The sequence below is a fragment of the Equus asinus genome, chromosome 2 (genome assembly GCF_041296235.1).
Source record: "Equus asinus isolate D_3611 breed Donkey chromosome 2, EquAss-T2T_v2, whole genome shotgun sequence".
Lineage (NCBI taxonomy): Eukaryota > Metazoa > Chordata > Mammalia > Perissodactyla > Equidae > Equus > Equus asinus.
In genome coordinates, this window is record NC_091791.1 from 126,058,761 (window position 1) to 126,077,037 (window position 18,277).

The following is an 18,277-nucleotide window of genomic DNA, read 5'->3' on the forward strand; positions in this document are numbered from 1 at the left end:
CTAGTAGAAGAAGAGAAGGAGAAAGGGACGCAGGAGGAAGAAGAAGAGAAAGAGGAAGAAGTGAAGAAGAAGGGGAAAGGAAGAGAAGGGGAGGTATGGTGATGTTGATTCGCGTAACAGAGATGTTCTATGGGTAAATCTCATTTGCTTCAGGAATAACTGGATCTAGGTGCTCAATGTTATCAGTTTCATCCCTCTCTCCCTCCCCTCACCTCCCAGTTCTGCTTTCCCCTGAATGGGCATCATTCTAAAGTAGGCTTTCTTAAAAAAAATGGCCACTGGTGGGTCCAGACATTTTCTAACCAGTGTAGCCACTCCTGGAGAAAGAGAACCTCTCTTTTCTAACAGCTTCATAAAAACCTTCGTAGAGTTCTCATTGGTCTAGTTTGGGTCATGTGCCGGCCTGGTAGCCTAGGGTGGGATCAGCTCCACCAAATGTACTGGCTGAGAGTCGAGGTGGGGTAGTCCCCAAAGGACAATCAAAGTGGTATTGCCAGAAGAAGAGATGATGGATGCTGGGCACACAAAACCCCTCAGATGTCCACTATCACTGGGGTGACCATATGATTTGTTATCCAAGCCAGGACTCTTTTGAGTGTGAAAGAGGGCACTTTTAATAATTATACCAGGACAACAGGCTTAGACCGAGATTATCCTGGGAAAGTATCGCCACTCTAATAACAGCCAAGAGCCAGAGAACCAGCGGGGGCGGCCCCATCTGAGCCCTGCATCCTGCAAACCGAATCTCTCTGGCTTTCTGGGTATCAGTAGAGAGGAGAGGATGCTCAGGGTTCAGATTTCGGGTAGGGTGGAGGGTGGCTAGGTGGGAGACAAATCCCAGTTCTCCACATCCACTCAAACGCCACTCTTCTCAAACTGCCTCATCCCAACCTCCTACTATCATTCTTTGTTTGTGTTATACTCCCTCCCCATGCCAGGAATGCCCTTCTTAAACTCCTCATGCCCTATGACTCTTCTCCAGTCCTCTACTCTCCTAGAGAGTGTGTTCACCTGCCCCCCTCCCCCAGGGTCCTCAGCCTTCTCGCAGCTCCTGTAGAATTTCCAGATTCAGCATAGGCTATGTTTGGAGCATGGTTCCTGTTTCCACCATGGGGTTGGGGTTTGTTGTGGGTCTTGCTGTCTCCTCATACCCCTGCCACATAGCCCTCAGCAGTGCTGACCGAAGACTCTAGGCTGGATCACTCTGCTGGGCCAAGACACTCAGCTGTCTCTCTCCCTCCAGCCCAGAGCCTTCTCCCCCCACTACTGCCCCTCTGCCTCTGCATTCCCGGTATCAATCACTAGGGAATCCTAGCCAAAGAGCTTCTCACGCAAAGGTGTGCAAACTTTGACCCAGGATTGGCTGTTCAGCTCCAGGCCAAGGTCCTCTAACCTCCTGCCTGTCTCCCTCTTTCTCTGCCCAGTGCTCCTGAGGGCCCCTTTGTGTCTTGGGAGCTTTCTGAGACAGAGCTTGGAGATGAGAAGTGCAAAGCCTCCTGTAACTCCAGTGCTAGACTCTTGTCTAGGAGTATTGGGAGATAGGGGCCCTGACTCAGGGTCTGAGCCTGTCCGCTTTTGGCCCCTGAGGCTTTGCTGGTAGTCTGGGGCAAAATTCAAAATAATGAATCTCTTTGGGGTCAAGGGTCCCTTAGAGAATGTGAGTGAAGCAATACATCTACCAAGAGCAGGAGTTTTCTGGGTCCCTGGCGAGGAGCCCCAGCAGACAGTTTTCCAGTCCTGATGAGCAGGCTGCCATGATTCTCTGGAGCTAGGGCATTGGTGGGGACTCTGGAGAGCCGAGGGAGAGACTGGGCTGCAGAGCAGGATGAGGGACCCGGGAGTGCCTTGCTCCCCACTTCCTTGCCACAGCTTCCACACAGTTTCTTTCTACTCTCTGTGGCTCTAGCTCAAACTGGGATTGAAGGACAGACCTCTTTTGGGTACCGTGAAGCTCCTTGGGCTGAGCTAGAGACATAGAGGTGGAACGAATGGAAGGATGTTGGACGGACCGGAAGCCCAGCAATATCTCCCTTGTTTCCTGCCTGTTCTGTTGCCTAAATTCCACCATTACAGCATCAGCACTTTGGGCTCAACATCACATTGGGTCCCGTGCCCCATCCATAACACAGCTAGATTTAACTCCTTTACCAGTTGTTCATATCTTGCAAGGAATTGGCTTGTCAGACCAATTTCCCACAGGCTGGTTTTCTGTGTTGGAACATGGAGGAAGAAAGTGATAGATTGGGTCAGGGTCATAACAAGGGTCAGGTGTCCTGAGAATTACCGTGGAGAAGTGCTGGAAACATAGACCAGGAGACACCTAACTTGCTGTGGAGGGGATTCAGGGGGGCTTCCCAGAGGAAGTAATGTCTTAGCTGAGACTTAAAGTAGGGGAGATTAGAAGTAGAGGTGGGCAGACATGTTAGGTTCTGCCAAAGATTCTGGTTTCTGTTCAGATGGGAGCTACTGAAGGGGCAAGGTGGTGATGGAATGAGATTTTGCATTTTTGATATTCTTTCAGGTTTTTTTTTTTTTTTTTTGAGGAAGATCAGCTCTGAGCTAACATCCACCACCAATCCTCCTCTTTCTGCTGGGGAAGATTAGCCCTGAGCTAGCGTCCATGCCCATCTTCTTCTACTTTATATGTGGGACGCCTGCCACAGCACGGCTTGATGAGTAGGTCTGCGGCCACTGGTGAGCCCCGGGCTGCCGGGCCGCCGCAGCAGAATTTAACTGCTAAGCCACCCGGCCGCCCCGAGATTTTGTGTTTTTGAAGAGACCACTCTGGATGCCACAGGGTGGAGAAGGAATTCGAGGGAGTGAAAGACAAATGGGAACCAGGTCTGGAGGCTGTTAGTCCTCTAGGGAGCAGAGAGGTGGCCTGGCTGAGGATATGGCAGTGGGGCTGAACAGACTTCAGAGTGGAGAAATGTGTCCTTGCTCCTTCAATCTATTCTCAGCATAATGGCCAGAGGAATCTTGCTTGGCTCACACTCCACAACGTCTCCATTTCACACAGAGGAGGTCCCATGTTTCTCAACAGGGTGCTTCCTGCACCTGGGGTAGGGCTGGCCCCCACAAGCATCCCATCCCCTGGCAGCGCTAAATTCCAGGAAGCCTCCCCAGTCACACGACCACTGCTAGGCATTTCCAGTGCCCCTGTACTGCTCCCTCCCTCAGGAATCACTGTACAGAGGCTTTGAACTTGCCCTTCCCTCTGCCAGGTTCATGCACTCTTCTTCCAGATGTGTGCACCTTCATTCTTGATTCCACACTCCGGCCTCTGCTTAGTGTCATCTTCTTAGTAAAGCCCACCCTGACCACCCTATTTTGAATTGCAGTCTGCTCCCATGTGGTTCCTACCCCTTCTCTGCTTTATTTTTCTTTAGCACTTTTCATCCTCTGAGATTCTCTGAACATTATCTGTCTCCCCATTCCAGAAAGTAAGCTCCATGTGAGCAGAAGCATTGTCTGTATTGTTAGCTTCTGTATCAATCCACCAGCGTCCAGAACAGTGCCTGGCACATAGTAGGCGTTTGATAAATTATTTGTGCAATGCATGAGGTGGCATCTGACTGGAGTGAGAGGTAGGGGGCCGGATGAGGCTGTGTTTTCTGGCCTGGGCCAGGGGGTGGCGATGACATTCGCAGCACGACGGGGAGAACAGGTGATGTGCTTAGTTAGGGACAGGTTGAGCTAGACACGCAAATACAGCTTTTTCTCTCTGGACATGCTACACCGGGAGGGCTCAGCAGGGGCGGGGACAGCGTTGGAGGCAGCCAGCCAGGCGAACTGGGCGAAGTGGGCGACGTTGGGGCTGCGTGTCCTGCCACAGGCGTTCACCAAAAATACGGACACATGCAGGCGCCAGCTTGCAGCCAAAAGCCCAGCTCCGCACGCAAACCTGGGCCCTTTGCACCGCCCCACTCCCCGCCCCGGACCCGTCCAATCGTGCACCCGCAAGTCTTTGCTGGCTCCTGTCCCTTCACCCCTACCCCCACGCTCGGCTAGAATCTGGCCCTTTAAGAGCCCTGCCCCCGACTCCCCTCCCCCCTCGCGTGACTGTGCCGGAGCCCGCGTTGGACCGGGGAGTTGGGCGGCTGGGTGGCTGCGCGAGCCTCCGGGCTCTTCTCACGCAACACCCGGGCACCGCGCCCCCGCCAGGTGGGGCGGGGATGGGCCCCGTGAACTCTGCCCCCTGGAGGGATGTACCAGACATACGCACGCTAGCCTAGGGAAGCATCTGCGCCGGGTGCCCCGCTCCTCTGTCCCTGGATCCTTCTCTTGCCCGGCCCGAGGGCCTCTCTCTAACCCTTTCCTCGACCCCTGCGAGCTAGACGCGCAGCCCCCAATCGCCGCTCGATTTCTCTACCCACCTAGCGCTAGCAACCCCGGGAGCCAAGTGGGAACCTCGAAGGCCTCTGGGTCCCGGCTGGAGGTACCCCTGGTTTGCAGCATTCCAAAGTGGCCCTAGAGGTGGCGCCGAGCGCTCAGTGAGCGCTCAGCGAGAATGCGCGTTCTCCATCCATTCCCGCCGCTCGGTCAGGGAGCGCGGACTTGTGCTAGCCGCCCAGGCTCTGGGGGCTCCAGGGGACCGGGCCAGTCCATTGGCGCCTTTGGCTTTCCGGCCCCAGTGACCTCAGGACTGGGGTCGCCGCGCTTCTCACGCGAGCCTGGACTCAGTAACCCAGGGGAAAGAGGTCATCACCAGGCAGCCCCGCCCCTGCCTGCCTGGACCCCCCGTCCGCTAGTAGTGAGGGGGAGGCACTTACACGCCCAGTGTTCCAGTGAGTGCAAAAATGAGGGTGAGGGGACCCCGAACCCAAAGATGGAGGCTCCCCATACCCTTTCTTAGGGCAGTCCTGGGACTTCTCCCTTAAATCTCCTCCTCAGCTGAACTCTGCGCTGTCCATGAGGTACCTTGGAACTGGGGGTCTCAAGTGTCCCCAGCTCTCACCCCTTAACGTGCCAGCACTTGGATGAGGAGTCCCTATAGTGGGTTCTCACCTGACCCCCTGCATCTACCTCCCTCCCGTCCCTCCCCGCTTCCCCTCTATCCTAGAGCCACCATCCCCCCTAGACCGGCACCTCCCTCTGTCCCATCCCGGCACTTCAGGGGGCGTGGCCACACGCACAAGCTGCCCATAAAGGTGGCAGTGCCTTCACCCTCACCCTGAAGGTGTCGGTTCCTTGGAGCTTTCCCTTATCTCTTTGAGGTCCCTGGTTCCAGAGATCACTCTTCCCAGCTCAGCTCAGTACCTCCTCACAGCCGTAGGTGAGTGCTGGGGGCTTTTGGCTTGCCCCTTCCCTCCTAATAAAAAGAAAATTTTGACGCCTCTAGGTCTTTCTGGGAAGCCACTGGCCTAGAACCTCAAAAAAGGAGGTCCTTAGTGACCAGGCAGTCCAGCTCCCTAGGGGGGAAACTGTGGCCCGGGGAAGGGCAGGACCTGCCCAAGGTCCCACAGCTAGTACGAGAAATCTGGATATAGATGGCCCCCCTCTCAGAACTCTAGGACCAGGCTCCAGCTCCATCCCCCACTGACCCCCTGAATGGCTGGGACTTCCCATCAGGGTCAATGGGAGGCTGGAATAAGGACACAGCTGTGGGAAGCTGGGAGCATGTGCAGCTCCAGCTTTAGGCTGGGTGATGAGGGGGGCTTCTCCCTGGGTGGTCAGGGTGGATGAAGGGGGCAGGTTGGGTTCTAATCAGCTGCCTTATCTTAAAGCTACCCCTGGCTGGCTCTACCCTCCCAAGGCATGGCTTGTCAGAGCTGAGATGTGCTGGGTAGGACAAGTGAGGCCGATCTGAGCAGGAGTCCTGGGCACTGCCCAGAGGCCTTTCCTACTTCATTGATTGTCTTCTCTGGCCTCCGCTGGGGGGCAATCAGTGTGAGAGACTGCCAGCTGCAGAGAGCTGGACCACCAGTCCCTGAAAACTCACCGGTCACATCTCTCTTGGCCTCTTACTATCTCACTAAGGCCAGAAGTCCTTGGGGCACCCGATGTACAGAAGAGGACACCATGGCACACCAAGTCCTGTCCCCAGTTCACTCAGGGAATCAGGGCTCCAGTGTGCTTTGGGATCCAGCTCCTCCAAGATGCCTCCCTAGACAGAGGACTATAGTACTTGAGATGGGAACCATACAACCTCCCCATCTTGGGTGGCTCTCCTGTGGAGAAAACTTACTAGTCAGACTGTGAGTTTCCCCAGGTCAGATCTGGGTTTTTCTCTTCTCTGAGATCTAGCTGGGACCCTGAATCAGAGATCACATCCCACCCCCTCTCTCAGGTGATATAAGCCCAGAAAGGTAAAATGACCAGTCCAAGGCCCCGTTATGGAGCCTGGAATACTGGGTCTCCTCACCTCCAGTCCAGAGCACCAGGCAGATGCCTTGGAGAGAGTACTCCATGAATTTACACACCCTTTCTAGACCAAGCCTAGAGAGAAAATATTGTCTCCACCTCTGTTAAGTTCAGATCCATTTCTAATTTCCCTTATTCCAGTCTGGAGTTTTCTTGCAGCCCTGGTCTGGTGGGAGCCTTCCATTTATTCTCTGCTCTCTGGTGATTAGTGACAGGGCAAATGGGGGAGGCCCCGACTATTCATTCATTGAGAATTGAGCCCATCAAAAACCCTGGCCTGGATTTCTGCAACCAGAAGCCTCAATCTAGCTAGTCTCCAGCTGCTTTTAAACTGTGGGTCAGTTGAACTCAGAGAGCTGGGGCTGAGAGCAGTGTGGCTTAAGCAGTGGCCTTCCTGTCACCTGTTCCCTCCCCACCCCTTCCCAGGGTCTGGTAGGATTCCCTGGATGCTGGGATTGAGCAGTGGAAAGCTGAGGGTTCTGGGAAAGTTCCTTTTCATTGATTAATCTGACCACTTTTCAAAGGGAGTCACCTATGACAGGAGCTAGACATTTCCTGGGGAACTTTTCCTGAGAGGTCTGAGTCCTGGCTTTGTCACTGACTGCCAGGTAACTTTAAGCAAGTCAATGCCCTCTCTGGAGGTCAATTTTCTCAAATGTGAAATGAGGCTAAAGAAGCAGATGATCCCTAGTTCTCCTGATAGCAGCGTTTTCCCAAGGGTCGTGGGTAGTACTCAAGGGGATTTGGGGTGATACACGTCAATTACGTGTTTATTTTAATATATGTTGGGAAAACGAAATCAAACTTGCACTTTCACAGATATTATTGTTTGGGATGATGCTATGTGGGTGGATTTAAAGTTGATTTTAGAAAAATATGAAGTAAATAATAGTACAGGTGCCAGATGGAAATCACAGACTAAAGTTTGGAAAATGCTGTTTTAGGTTGGTGCAGCAGTTAAGAGAGGGTGTTTGGAATTAGGCAGTTTGGATTGGGAGAATGAATCTGATACATCCTGGCTGTGTGACCTTGGGCAAGTTACTTACCTGCTTTGAGGTTCATTGCAGCCTACCTCATAGGCTGTGACCAGGTGTGAACGAAAAATGACCATGAATTACTTGGCACATAATGGCAACTCAACAAGTAGCTTCTCCCGCCTCCTCCTCCCCTTTATGTCCAGTGAGCAGCTCTGGATAAGGTTTTCCCTTTCCTTGATCAGCATGCTGACACTTTAGGACCTTGGCTCCTCCCATCCCCCCATCTGATGTCTTGATCTTTTCTTCCTGCCCCATCCCTCAGCAGCCACCTTGAGATCCCTACGCTGATCATGTTTTCTGTGTTTGGATTCTCTGTCCCCATCTCGGCCACAGAGCTTCTCCTGGCCTCTGCCATCTTCTGTCTGGTATTCTGGTTGGTCAGAGCTTGGCAGCCCCAGATCCCCAAAGGCCTGAAGAGTCCACCAGGGCCCTGGGGCTGGCCCTTGTTGGGGCACGTGCTGACCCTAGGGAAGAACCCACATCTGGCTCTGTCGAGGCTGAGCCAGCGTTATGGGGACGTGATGCAGATCCGCATTGGCAGCACACCTGTGCTGGTACTCAGCGGCTTGGACACCGTCCGGCAGGCCCTGGTGCGGCAGGGCGATGATTTCAAGGGCCGGCCTGACCTTCACAGCTTCACTCTGATCTCTGATGGCCAGAGCATGACCTTCAGCCCAGACTCTGGACCAGTGTGGGCTGCCCGCCGGCGCCTGGCCCAGAACGCCTTGAAGAGTTTCTCCATCGCCTCAGACCCAGCTTCCTCGTCCTCCTGCTACTTGGAGGAGCACGTGAGCAAGGAGGCAGAATATCTCATCCGCAAGTTCCAGGAGCTGATGGCAGGGGTTGGGCACTTCGACCCCTACAAGTATGTAGTTATGTCAGTGGCCAATGTCATCTGTGCCATGTGCTTTGGCCGACGATATGATCATGATGACGAGGAGCTGCTTAACTTAATCAACCTGAATAATGAGTTTGGGGAGGTGGCTGCCTCCGGGAATCCGGCTGACTTCATCCCTATTCTCCGTTATCTGCCCAACTCTGCCCTGGACACCTTCAAGGACCTGAATAAGAAGTTCTACATCTTCATGCAGAAGATGATCAAGGAACACTACAAAACATTTGAAAAGGTACAGGCTGGAGAGAGGCAGTGGGTGGTGGGGAGCAGGTGGGGTCAGGGTCCAGGAAGTCAGAGATAACTGGAGCAGCATGGGGTTTGGCAGGCTCTCAGGGGGCCTTCACCCTGGGATTTTGAAGCCAGTGGTGAAATAGATTCCATCCTTGTAGAGAAATAGAACTTTTCTTGAGCAGCCCTAATATCCTTCCATGAGACAGCAATATTTACTGAATAGCCAGTCCATGCAGGACCCTAGGCCAGTTGGGGACAAGGAAGAGTTAAATAGTTGGTCTCTTGGCCTTATGGGAGGGAAAAAGGAGAGAAAAAGAGCATATCCAGATGATAATGGTACCAGACTCTGTGATAGGAGTCTCTTGAGTTGGGGCTGTCAGTATTCTGAGGCAGGAGAAGCCTTGGAGAGGCAAGAGAAGCTGGGATGGCAGCCTCTTGAACAAAGGAGCTAGGGACGGTGAGGGACCAGGCCTGGATGGAGAGGTAGGTCTGGGTTTGGGATCTTGCTCACCGGTGAGCTTTCCCTACCCAGGGCCACATCAGGGACATCACAGACAGCCTGATCGAGCACTGTCAGGACAAGAGGCTGGATGAGAATGCCAATATCCAGCTGTCAGACGAGAAGATCATTAATGTCGTCTTGGACCTCTTTGGAGCTGGTATGAGCTACCTCGCTATGCCTTTCTTGTGCTCAACTGCCCTGATCCACCAACTGCCTAACTTCTCCCTCTGTCCTCCCCTGGCCAGGGTTTGACACAGTCACAACTGCCATCTCCTGGAGCCTCCTATACCTGGTGACAAGGCCCAGCATGCAGAAAAAAATCCAGGAGGAGCTGGGTAGGTGGGGGCTTCCTTCAAAGCACTCAAGGCAGGGGGCTGGCCAAGGTCTGGGCAGCCCCTTAATCCATCTGATCTTTTGTGTTCTGCAGATACAGTAATTGGCAGGGCGCGGCAGCCCCGGCTCTCTGACAGGCCCCAGCTACCCTATATGGAGGCCTTTATCCTGGAGACCTTCCGACACTCCTCCTTCGTCCCCTTCACCATCCCCCACTGGTGAGACCCCATGGATCCCCTGCTGTCTGATACTGGGCCTTACTCCAGTCCATGTACCTGATCAGGGTTGGTGGGAGGGACATGGTATGGGAGACAGGGGGATCTCCTTGTGGCCCTGAGCCTGACTGAGCTTCCTCCCTCCCCAGTACCACACGAGACACAAGTCTGAGTGGCTTTTACATTCCCAAGGGGCATTGTGTCTTTGTGAACCAGTGGCAGATCAACCATGACCAGTAAGTTGAGAGGGGGCAGGGGAAACTCCACCCTCTCCCAAGCTTCAGCCTCTGCTGTCTCTGGGCCACTTTCCCATCCCCCTACTCTTTGGGACTGGGGCTCAACTCACTTGATGCCTCTGAGCCCCTAAGCTGCCCCTTAGCTGCCTCTCTCTGATTGCAGGAAGCTGTGGGGTGACCCATCTGAGTTCCGACCAGAACGGTTTCTCAACCCCAACGGCACCATCAACAAAGCACTGAGTGAGAAGGTGGTTCTCTTTGGCTTGGGCAAGCGGAAGTGCATCGGTGAGACCATCGGCCGCTTGGAGGTCTTTCTCTTCCTGGCCATCCTGCTGCAGCAGGTGGAATTCAGCGTGCCACCAGGTGTGAAGGTGGACATGACCCCCATCTACGGGCTGAGCATGAAGCATGCCCGCTGCGAGCACTTCCAGGTGCAGGTGCGCTCTCAGGGGACTGAAAGCCCTGCAGCCTAGACTCTGTCTACCTGACCTGCTTGGGCAGCCAGGCCAGGGTGCTGGCCCGGGGGGTCTAGTCTTTGGCCTGAAACCCACAGATATTGGTCTGGCTGATTTTTGCTGTCTAGGCTGCAGGGAAGTCTGAGGGATTATGCCTGCCCCCCCACCCTAGGCTTGCCCCTCTGCATACTGACCACAGACAGTGGACACAGCAGGGGCCACACAGGAGCTGATAGACCCTTCTGAATTATGCTTGAGCTAGGAGGCCTGGTAGGGTTAGGAGATCCTCAGGCCTCTGAAAGCCCCTAAGCACAGCAGCTGACTGACTCTCTGTGGGAGCTGACTGGCTTGAGAAACATTTAAAGCAGGCCACACCACGGCCTGTGTAATCTCTTTGACAATTGAGAGCAGTAAAGAGTGAAGGGAAGAGGCATCCCAGAATACTGGTGCACAGGTGGTCTGCCCACTTGAACAAGGCTGAGCAATCTGACCACATGGGTGTGGGATACAGTGCCTGGGGGGATTGCCTCCCTCTGCCCTCTGTGTAGGCAGGAACAGGGCAGCCTCTTGGCCTTACAAGGCCCCTGTTCCTTTCTAGGGAGCACTGGGGACTTGTGTCAAAGAGGAGCAGAGAGCAGAGGGAGTGCGCAAATCCAGGCACCAGGACAGGTCAGGAGTGAGGCTGTAGTAATTCAGTCACCTTTTACTGGTCTCCTTTCTCTACACCTTGTATTAAAATGTTTTTTAAAAAATGTTTGTATGCAAGGAGCTTTTTATTTTAGCCTGCATTGTACTTGCATGTTTGCATTTATCATATATAAGAGCTTAAGAACAATTTATTTAGAGCAATGGAGAAAATTCTAACCCAAGTATCCAGAAATGTGTAGGAAACATCTACCTGAGCTAAATAAAGAATTATCCGGAAGTCCCACAAGTGGAGATTTTTTTGAATCTTACATGAAACCATCACTCATCCACATGCCCACTCTGAGCCCCATCTCTTGTTGGTTTTTACTGGGGGAGGAGGGAGAGGATGAGGAGGCAGTAGAGAGATGAAAGCAGGCAGCACACAGTCTGCTTGGGGCGTGGGACTCTATCACTTCACTGCTTTCTTCCTTCTGTAAGTGATCACACATTGATGAAGAGCATTCTCTGGACCAGGCACAGGGGTATAAAGTGAATAAAACACAGTCCCTGTCTTCAAGAGCCTCCCAAGCTGGTTGGAGGAACCAACTCATAAACACATCATCCAATTCATTGTGATCAGGTCTCACTAGAATAGACAGATGCATACAAGAGGGCGACGCCCAGAGCCGGGGCAGGGCTGAGTTGGGGGGAGTGGGTGCTGGGAAAGGTTACCAGGTCTTGGGGATATCTTCACAGAGCCCTTCTTGAGGGATGAGAGGCAGTCTCACTTGGTTCTCACAGCATTATATGCTCAAGTCCAACAGGGTAGATTCTGGTCATGGTGTTGGGGGAGGAGAGAAGTTCTCAGCTCAGAAGTTGTGGTCTGCTCCTTACTAGTCATGCCTGGTTCAGGTCCTGCAGCCCTATTAGAACCCAAGCCTGGTCATGGATGGAGAACAAGGCCTTGGATTGTCGGGCCCCATAAGCAGACTGTGGCACAGATTTCAACACTGAAAGCCCTGTCCATCTGGGATGGCAGAGAAGTAGTGCCAAGTAGGGGCAGAGGCTGGGCCCACGTAGCCAGAAGCCGTTCTAACTAAGGGACTGAGGGGAGATGCATCTTGGGATGTGACACCCAGCCCAGCTTTCTTCCTGAGGCATTGTGCAGGGGCCAGCAGATGACATTCATGTGCTGTGCTTTTTGGCAGGGGTAGCTAGTTCCTATTCACCAGGGGTTTCAGGCTACTGCAAGTAAGGAGCCAAGGTGAGCTCAAGCAACCCTGTTTACGCAGGGGGATGGGGAATGTGTTGCCCAATCATTCGTGTATTGATTTATTTTTTACTTAAAAAATAACTTGTATTATATGCTATAACATAGATGAACCTTGAAAACATCATGCTAAGTGAAAGAAGCCAGACACAAAAGGTCACATATTGTGTGATTCTATTTACATGAAATCTTTAGAACGTGCAAATCCATAGAGACAGAAAGTAGATTAGTGGTTGCCAGGGGTTGGGGGTGGGGGGAACAGAAGGCACAGGATTGCTTTTAGGGGTGACGGAAATATTCTGGAATTAGTGGTGACAGTTGTATAACTTTGTGAATATACTAAAACCCACTGAATTATGTAGTTTAAAATGGTTAAAGCAGTAAAAAAAAGAAGAAGTTTGCCAGCCTTTGTTCTAAGAAAAAAAAGTGAGGGCGGAAAGGGAATGGCATATGCAAAACAATTTATATAACTGTTCTCAGTAATCATACTGGTAATGGTAATATTAGTATTTCTATATTGGGACTGTAGTGTAATGTGGAATAAAACAGATGAGCAATTAATAATGAGTATATTCTAATTCATCATCCCCTGTAGCCTCGAGTACCAGGATTTTAGGTATGGAAAAAAGGAGATACAGATGTAATACAGAAAAACAAGTTAAAAAATATATGTTGTATATATATTATGTATATCTATTTCTAAGTGTTAGAAACAATAACCAACTCATAGCAATGAGCATCCCTAATGCCTAGATTACCATCTATGGCTTCTTGGCTTATTACAGATCTAGGGCAGGAAATGTAAAAGATGAACTTGGAAGAGTTGCTCATACCAGATAGCAAAGAAGCCACAAAGACTACCAGAAGTGGATCAAGCCATTCAGGAACCAACTGAAGAGGCTCCAACAGGGCAAAGATAGGACAATTTGAGTGTCAATAATAACAGTTGCTGTTGATTAAAACCCATTAATGAGCCTTGAATCCATGAGTTCATAAAGATTTTTTTTTGGTTAGCTGATCACCTTCAGAAGAAGTGATTCACTATATTGAAAAGTGAAAACAAAGACAAAGAATCAAGTATTTATCTTGCCTTTCCTATACGAACTATACCTACAGATTACCTAAGAGTAGAGAAGCAACACTTCTTAATAAAAGAATCCCATTAACAAATGGAAAAGAAATAATAGAATTAGAATGTCACTATTTTGCATCCACCAATAAATAAATGGATCTGGGCATTGTGTTTGACAATTGCTAGCATCATAAAAAGTTAGAAAACCAGATCAGTGCCTCCTGATGAAAGACCCAACACTGCCTACAGTACTGCCCAAAGGATTAAACCGGTGTCTGATCAAGCCTCTGGATCAGCTGCAGTTTGCAGTAAACACAGAGGATGAAGAAACACGCTGAATCGAAACATAAGGGTGAAGTCAGTGAAATTCAGGCTTTGGGAAACTCTAAAGGCGAAAAGTCTTGGGGTCTTTGACAGAAAAACTGTAAGGAAAAGGAAGGGATGGAGGGGAAAGTTATAGATTGAAAGAGACTTAAAAGACACATCAAATTTTAAGAAATGAACAATACTAAATTATGGCATCTCAGAATACACACTTTGTGATAAATCTTGTAAGAACAAGGAAATGATTACTATAGGAGTCTGGAGAGTGGTCACTTTTGGGGAGGGAGTGAGTTATAATTGAAATGGAACAAGGGAGGGCTTCTAGGATGGTTTATAAAGTTCCGTTTCTTAAACTGGCATGGTTCAAGGAGGCTTGCTTTATAAAAATGAAGAAAAAATATAAATAACTTGTATTGCTCTTCGCTTTTTAGAAATATAATTAATATATGTTGTCATGCTCTTCAGCCAGAGACAGCAGCTGTCGTTAAACAAATCGGGTTTATGACTCACTGCAGTGAGCAAGAATGCACACCACCGGAAACCGTAGGATATCTCCATATGAAGATGTTGGAAAGAGCTCGTTATACCATTTTGGCTTTGGTTGAATGATTTAGGGGAGGGTTGGCTCTAGAATAGATGCTGTCAGAAAGTGGGGCGATTTTATGATTGGATGTTTGATGGGTAACATCATGACCTTGGTTAGATAAAATTATGAAGCGGCCTTGTCTTTTTCTTTTATTTTGGTAAAATACACATAACGTAAAATTTGCCATCTTAATCATCTTTAAGTGTATAGTTCAGTGGCATTATACGATCGTAATGTTATGCAGTCATCACCGCCATCCATCTCCATAGCTCTTTTCATCTTGTAACGCTGAAACTCTATTCCCATTAAACAGTAACTGCCTGCTCCCCACTCTCTGCAGCCATTCTTCTTCTGTCTCCATGAAAAGTGACCTTATCATGTTCTCAGAATAATCTTGTCTGAAGTTGGTGTTCTGTGTGGAAAGAACTGGAGAAGAGGAACACAAAGTGGCCTATGAGCATCAGACCAGTTTGTAGTAATATTGAGTTCTAGATGAGAGCATCAGATCGGTTCCAGCTATCAGGGACGTTCTTTCTCAGCGCTCCTTTTTTGTCAAATACAAACAAAGTACATTCACCCATTATACCCAGATTTTCATCATTGCCAAGGTTTTGCTGATTAAGAAGAGCATCCACTGAACATAGTCTATAATTGAACCAGGACTAATCTTTCCTTCTTCTATTGCAGGATGAGTTATGAACCATCTGATGTGACAGCGGCTGCCCTGTTAGTAATGCCCTAGTAGAACTTGAGATTCTGGACAGGTTATATCGGCCAACTGTAACAGAGACAATCATCAGAATCAAAATGACTATTAGTCTTCTGATAGGTTTGGAAGCCAAGGACCTAGATTATTGAATCCAGGCAATCAAAACATGTCTTAGAATTTAGTTGGGCCTATTTTAGAGAATCAGGTGGCTTTTTCTATTTACCCTGTTGTATTTACATAGGCGCAGCAAGTAGTTTGTGCTATAACCCAAATTTTCCCTTGGTTGACTAAGAGAAAATCACGGGCTATACAATTGTCTGTGGCAACTCTAGTTAATGAATTTAGACTAGTTTGTTGGGCTTTCAGAGCAGAAGTGGGCTCATACGTCACTTCTGGTAGGTCAGAGACCAGATTTGAACCTCTTCTAGTTATACTATCCCCATTGTGGGAATTGTAGCTGGTAGAGTACACATGAAGAGGGAATCAGTTATCCCTCCTGGAAGCTCTCCTGGATAACTTGTGCTTACCTCATTTTGGAGGCTTCTGAGTGTCTTTTTAAGAAAACATGATGTACTGCAGTGTCTGTAAAAAGAAACACTCGTGCATTGCTGCGGAAATGTAGAATGACATTGCTGCTTTGGAAAACAGTTCCTCAAAAGATTAAACATAGAGTCACCATATGACCCAGAAATTCCACTCTTGGGTGTATAACCAAGAGAACTGAAACATGCCCACACAAAAACTTGCACATGAATGTTCTTAACAGTGTAATTCATAATAGACAAAAAAGTGGAAATAATCCAAATGTTCATCACCTGATGAATGGATAAATTAAATGTGGTATATCCATAGAATGGAATATTATTCTTCCATAAAAAGGAATGAAGGACTGACACATGCTGTAACATGGATGAGCCTTGAAAATATTATGCTAAGTGAAAGAAACCAGGTCACAGATTATATGCGGGTCACATATTATATGATTCCATTTACATGAAATATCCAGAATAGGCAAATCCATGGGGACAGAAATCAGATTAATGGTTCTCAAGGGTTGAGGGGAGGGAGGAATGGGGAGTGACAGCTAATGGGTATAGGGTTTCTTATTGGGGTGAGGAAAATGCCCTGGAATTAGTGGTGATGGTTGCACAACTTTGTGAATATAGTAAACCCCACTGAATTACACACTTTAAAAGGGTGAATATTATGGTATATGTATTATATCTTAATTTAGAAAATCACTTCAGGGACCAGGAAGCCAGAATAAACTAGCCTTGTAGAATGTTGAAGCTACTCATAATGGGTCTAAGAGCCAATCAGAATTTTCTCCCTTCTGTTACAGCCAATCAGAATCCTCTGTGCATACTCAAGTGTAATATATTTAATGTAAAATACATATAAGACAGGCTCAAGCATTATTTGTATGCTTGGTTCAAACTCCCATACTTTGTTCTAATCATGATATTTTCTTCCCTTATCCATTTGGGTTTGTTAACATCTGACCTCAAACTCCTCCTGGCTGAATTCTTGCTTCATATTGTAACCTCTTTGTAACCCTAATTTCTGAGCCCATTTGGTAAAAAAGCAGTTTTTCATTAAAAACAGTTTAGAAATACAGTGGCCATTTCAGGGAACTTTTTTGGAAATTTTTTGATTTAATTAAGTCTTATATTGCCTCAATGTTTTAGAACAAAAAGGAAAACAAAAACCCAGTTCTGTAAGAGTCCATCTTTTTGTTGGTGATAAAGCCTTTCATTTTATGTACACCTCAGGAGTATCTAATCCATTCAGACAAATCTCACAACAAAAAAAGAGCAAACCACTAAATTAGATTATAAGGTCCCTTAGAATCTATCAGAGCTCTGTGCTAATTGATTTTGGAGACTAAGCACTTATGTGAATTTAAAACAAGGAAACAAGAATTTCTTTAAAATAGAGAAAATTTTAACTTATAATGTTTAAAATAAGCCGATTTTTTAAAGATTTTTTTTGTCTCTCCAGCTGAAGCTGAACTCTGCAGGGAAAAAAGGAATTAACTGAATTAAATTAATGGCCTTGCTTACTAAGTTAGAAGGTAAAAAGAAATGCAGTCCACTCAGAGCTTTTAATCAGCTTAAGTAATTTAATAATCAGAATATATCTATCGAAGGAAAAAATAAAGCTATTTCTAGTTAAGATGAATCTTTGGAAATTAGTCTGGTTTGATAATATGACTTATCCCAGATTTTATCACAATTTTAGCAATTGTAGCACTATTCTAGGCGATGCAAAGCCTTCACTTTCTTAAAGAAAGCCTAATTAGTTTGAACATTCTAAGTTTCCTGTACTAGACAAGCTAAAGTTGCTTTCATTATTATTTATAAATACGTAAACCTATGTGTTCGACTAAATTAAATGATAACTAACGTTTTCATAAACAAGATTTTTGTAACTTCAGACAGTACTGCAAATTGAATCTAAACTTGAGGTATCTATGTAAATTCTAAAAATGTCGTGTATTTTTCTGGTGATTTTTCTTGTTAATATTGATTGTATTTAAATGACTTAAATTTAGTTTTTAAGATCCCTAACTGACTTTGAAGTCTTGAAATTCATTAATTATTAATTTTTAATGATAAAATAACCTAAGGAAATTAGAATTTATAGGATAGTGAGAACAAATGTACAGAGTAGGATAATAGCTTTTTCTTATTCTTTTGCCTACATACAAACACAATTATCCTTTATAAAGCTTAACCTTTTTTCTTCCCGCTTTCTTTTCTTTTCCCCTCCAGCTTTATTGAGATATAACTGACATACAACGTAGTATAAGTTTAAGATGTATGAGTCAATGTGTTGATCTGATACACTTATATATTGCAAAATGATTCCCCCATAGCCTTAGCTAGCCTCCACTGCGTCATGCAATTACCATTTGTTTTTTGTGGTGAGAACACTTCTACTCTCCTAGCAACTTTCAAGTACACAACCCAGTATTATTAACTATAGGCACCATGCTGTACATTAGATCCCTAGAGCTTATTCATCTTATAACTGGAAGTTTGTGCCCTTTGACCAGCATCTCCCCATTTCCTCCACCCCCAAATCCCTGGTAACCCCCACTCTACTCTCTGTTTCTGAGTTCAGCTTTTTTAGATTCCACCTATGAGTGAGATCATACAGTATTTGTCTTTCCATGTCTGACTTATTTCACTTAACATAATGCCCTCAAGGCATATCCATGTTGTCACAAATGGCAGGATTTCCTTCTTTTCCATGGCTAAATGATATTCCATTGTGCGTGTGTCTACAAATATATCTCTCACGTCTTTATCCATTCATCTGTTGACAGACACTTAAGTTGTTTAGATATCTTGGATATTGTGAATAATGCCACAGTGAACATGGGAGTGCAGATATCTCTTTGAGATGCTGCTTACATT

At 47.7% G+C, this 18,277-nt stretch overlaps 1 protein-coding gene across 2 annotated transcripts; it reads left to right on the forward strand.

The window, feature by feature from the left end:
* The first annotated feature begins 4,241 nt into the window (after positions 1-4,241).
* CYP1A1 (cytochrome P450 family 1 subfamily A member 1) lies at positions 4,242-11,201 on the forward strand. 2 transcript variants are annotated; one of them, XM_014841349.3, is made up of 7 exons: positions 4,242-5,275; positions 7,663-8,527; positions 9,059-9,185; positions 9,274-9,363; positions 9,456-9,579; positions 9,726-9,812; positions 9,976-11,201. In XM_014841349.3, the coding sequence occupies exons 2-7, from the start codon at positions 7,691-7,693 to the stop codon at positions 10,283-10,285; spliced, it is 1,575 nt and encodes a 524-aa protein (XP_014696835.3). In that variant the 5' UTR covers positions 4,242-5,275; positions 7,663-7,690; the 3' UTR covers positions 10,286-11,201. The 2 variants fall into 2 exon arrangements, with proteins under 2 accessions (XP_014696835.3, XP_070354120.1); XM_070498019.1 differs by having other exon boundaries at positions 5,140-5,275; positions 7,666-8,527.
* Positions 11,202-18,277: the final 7,076 nt, after the last annotated feature.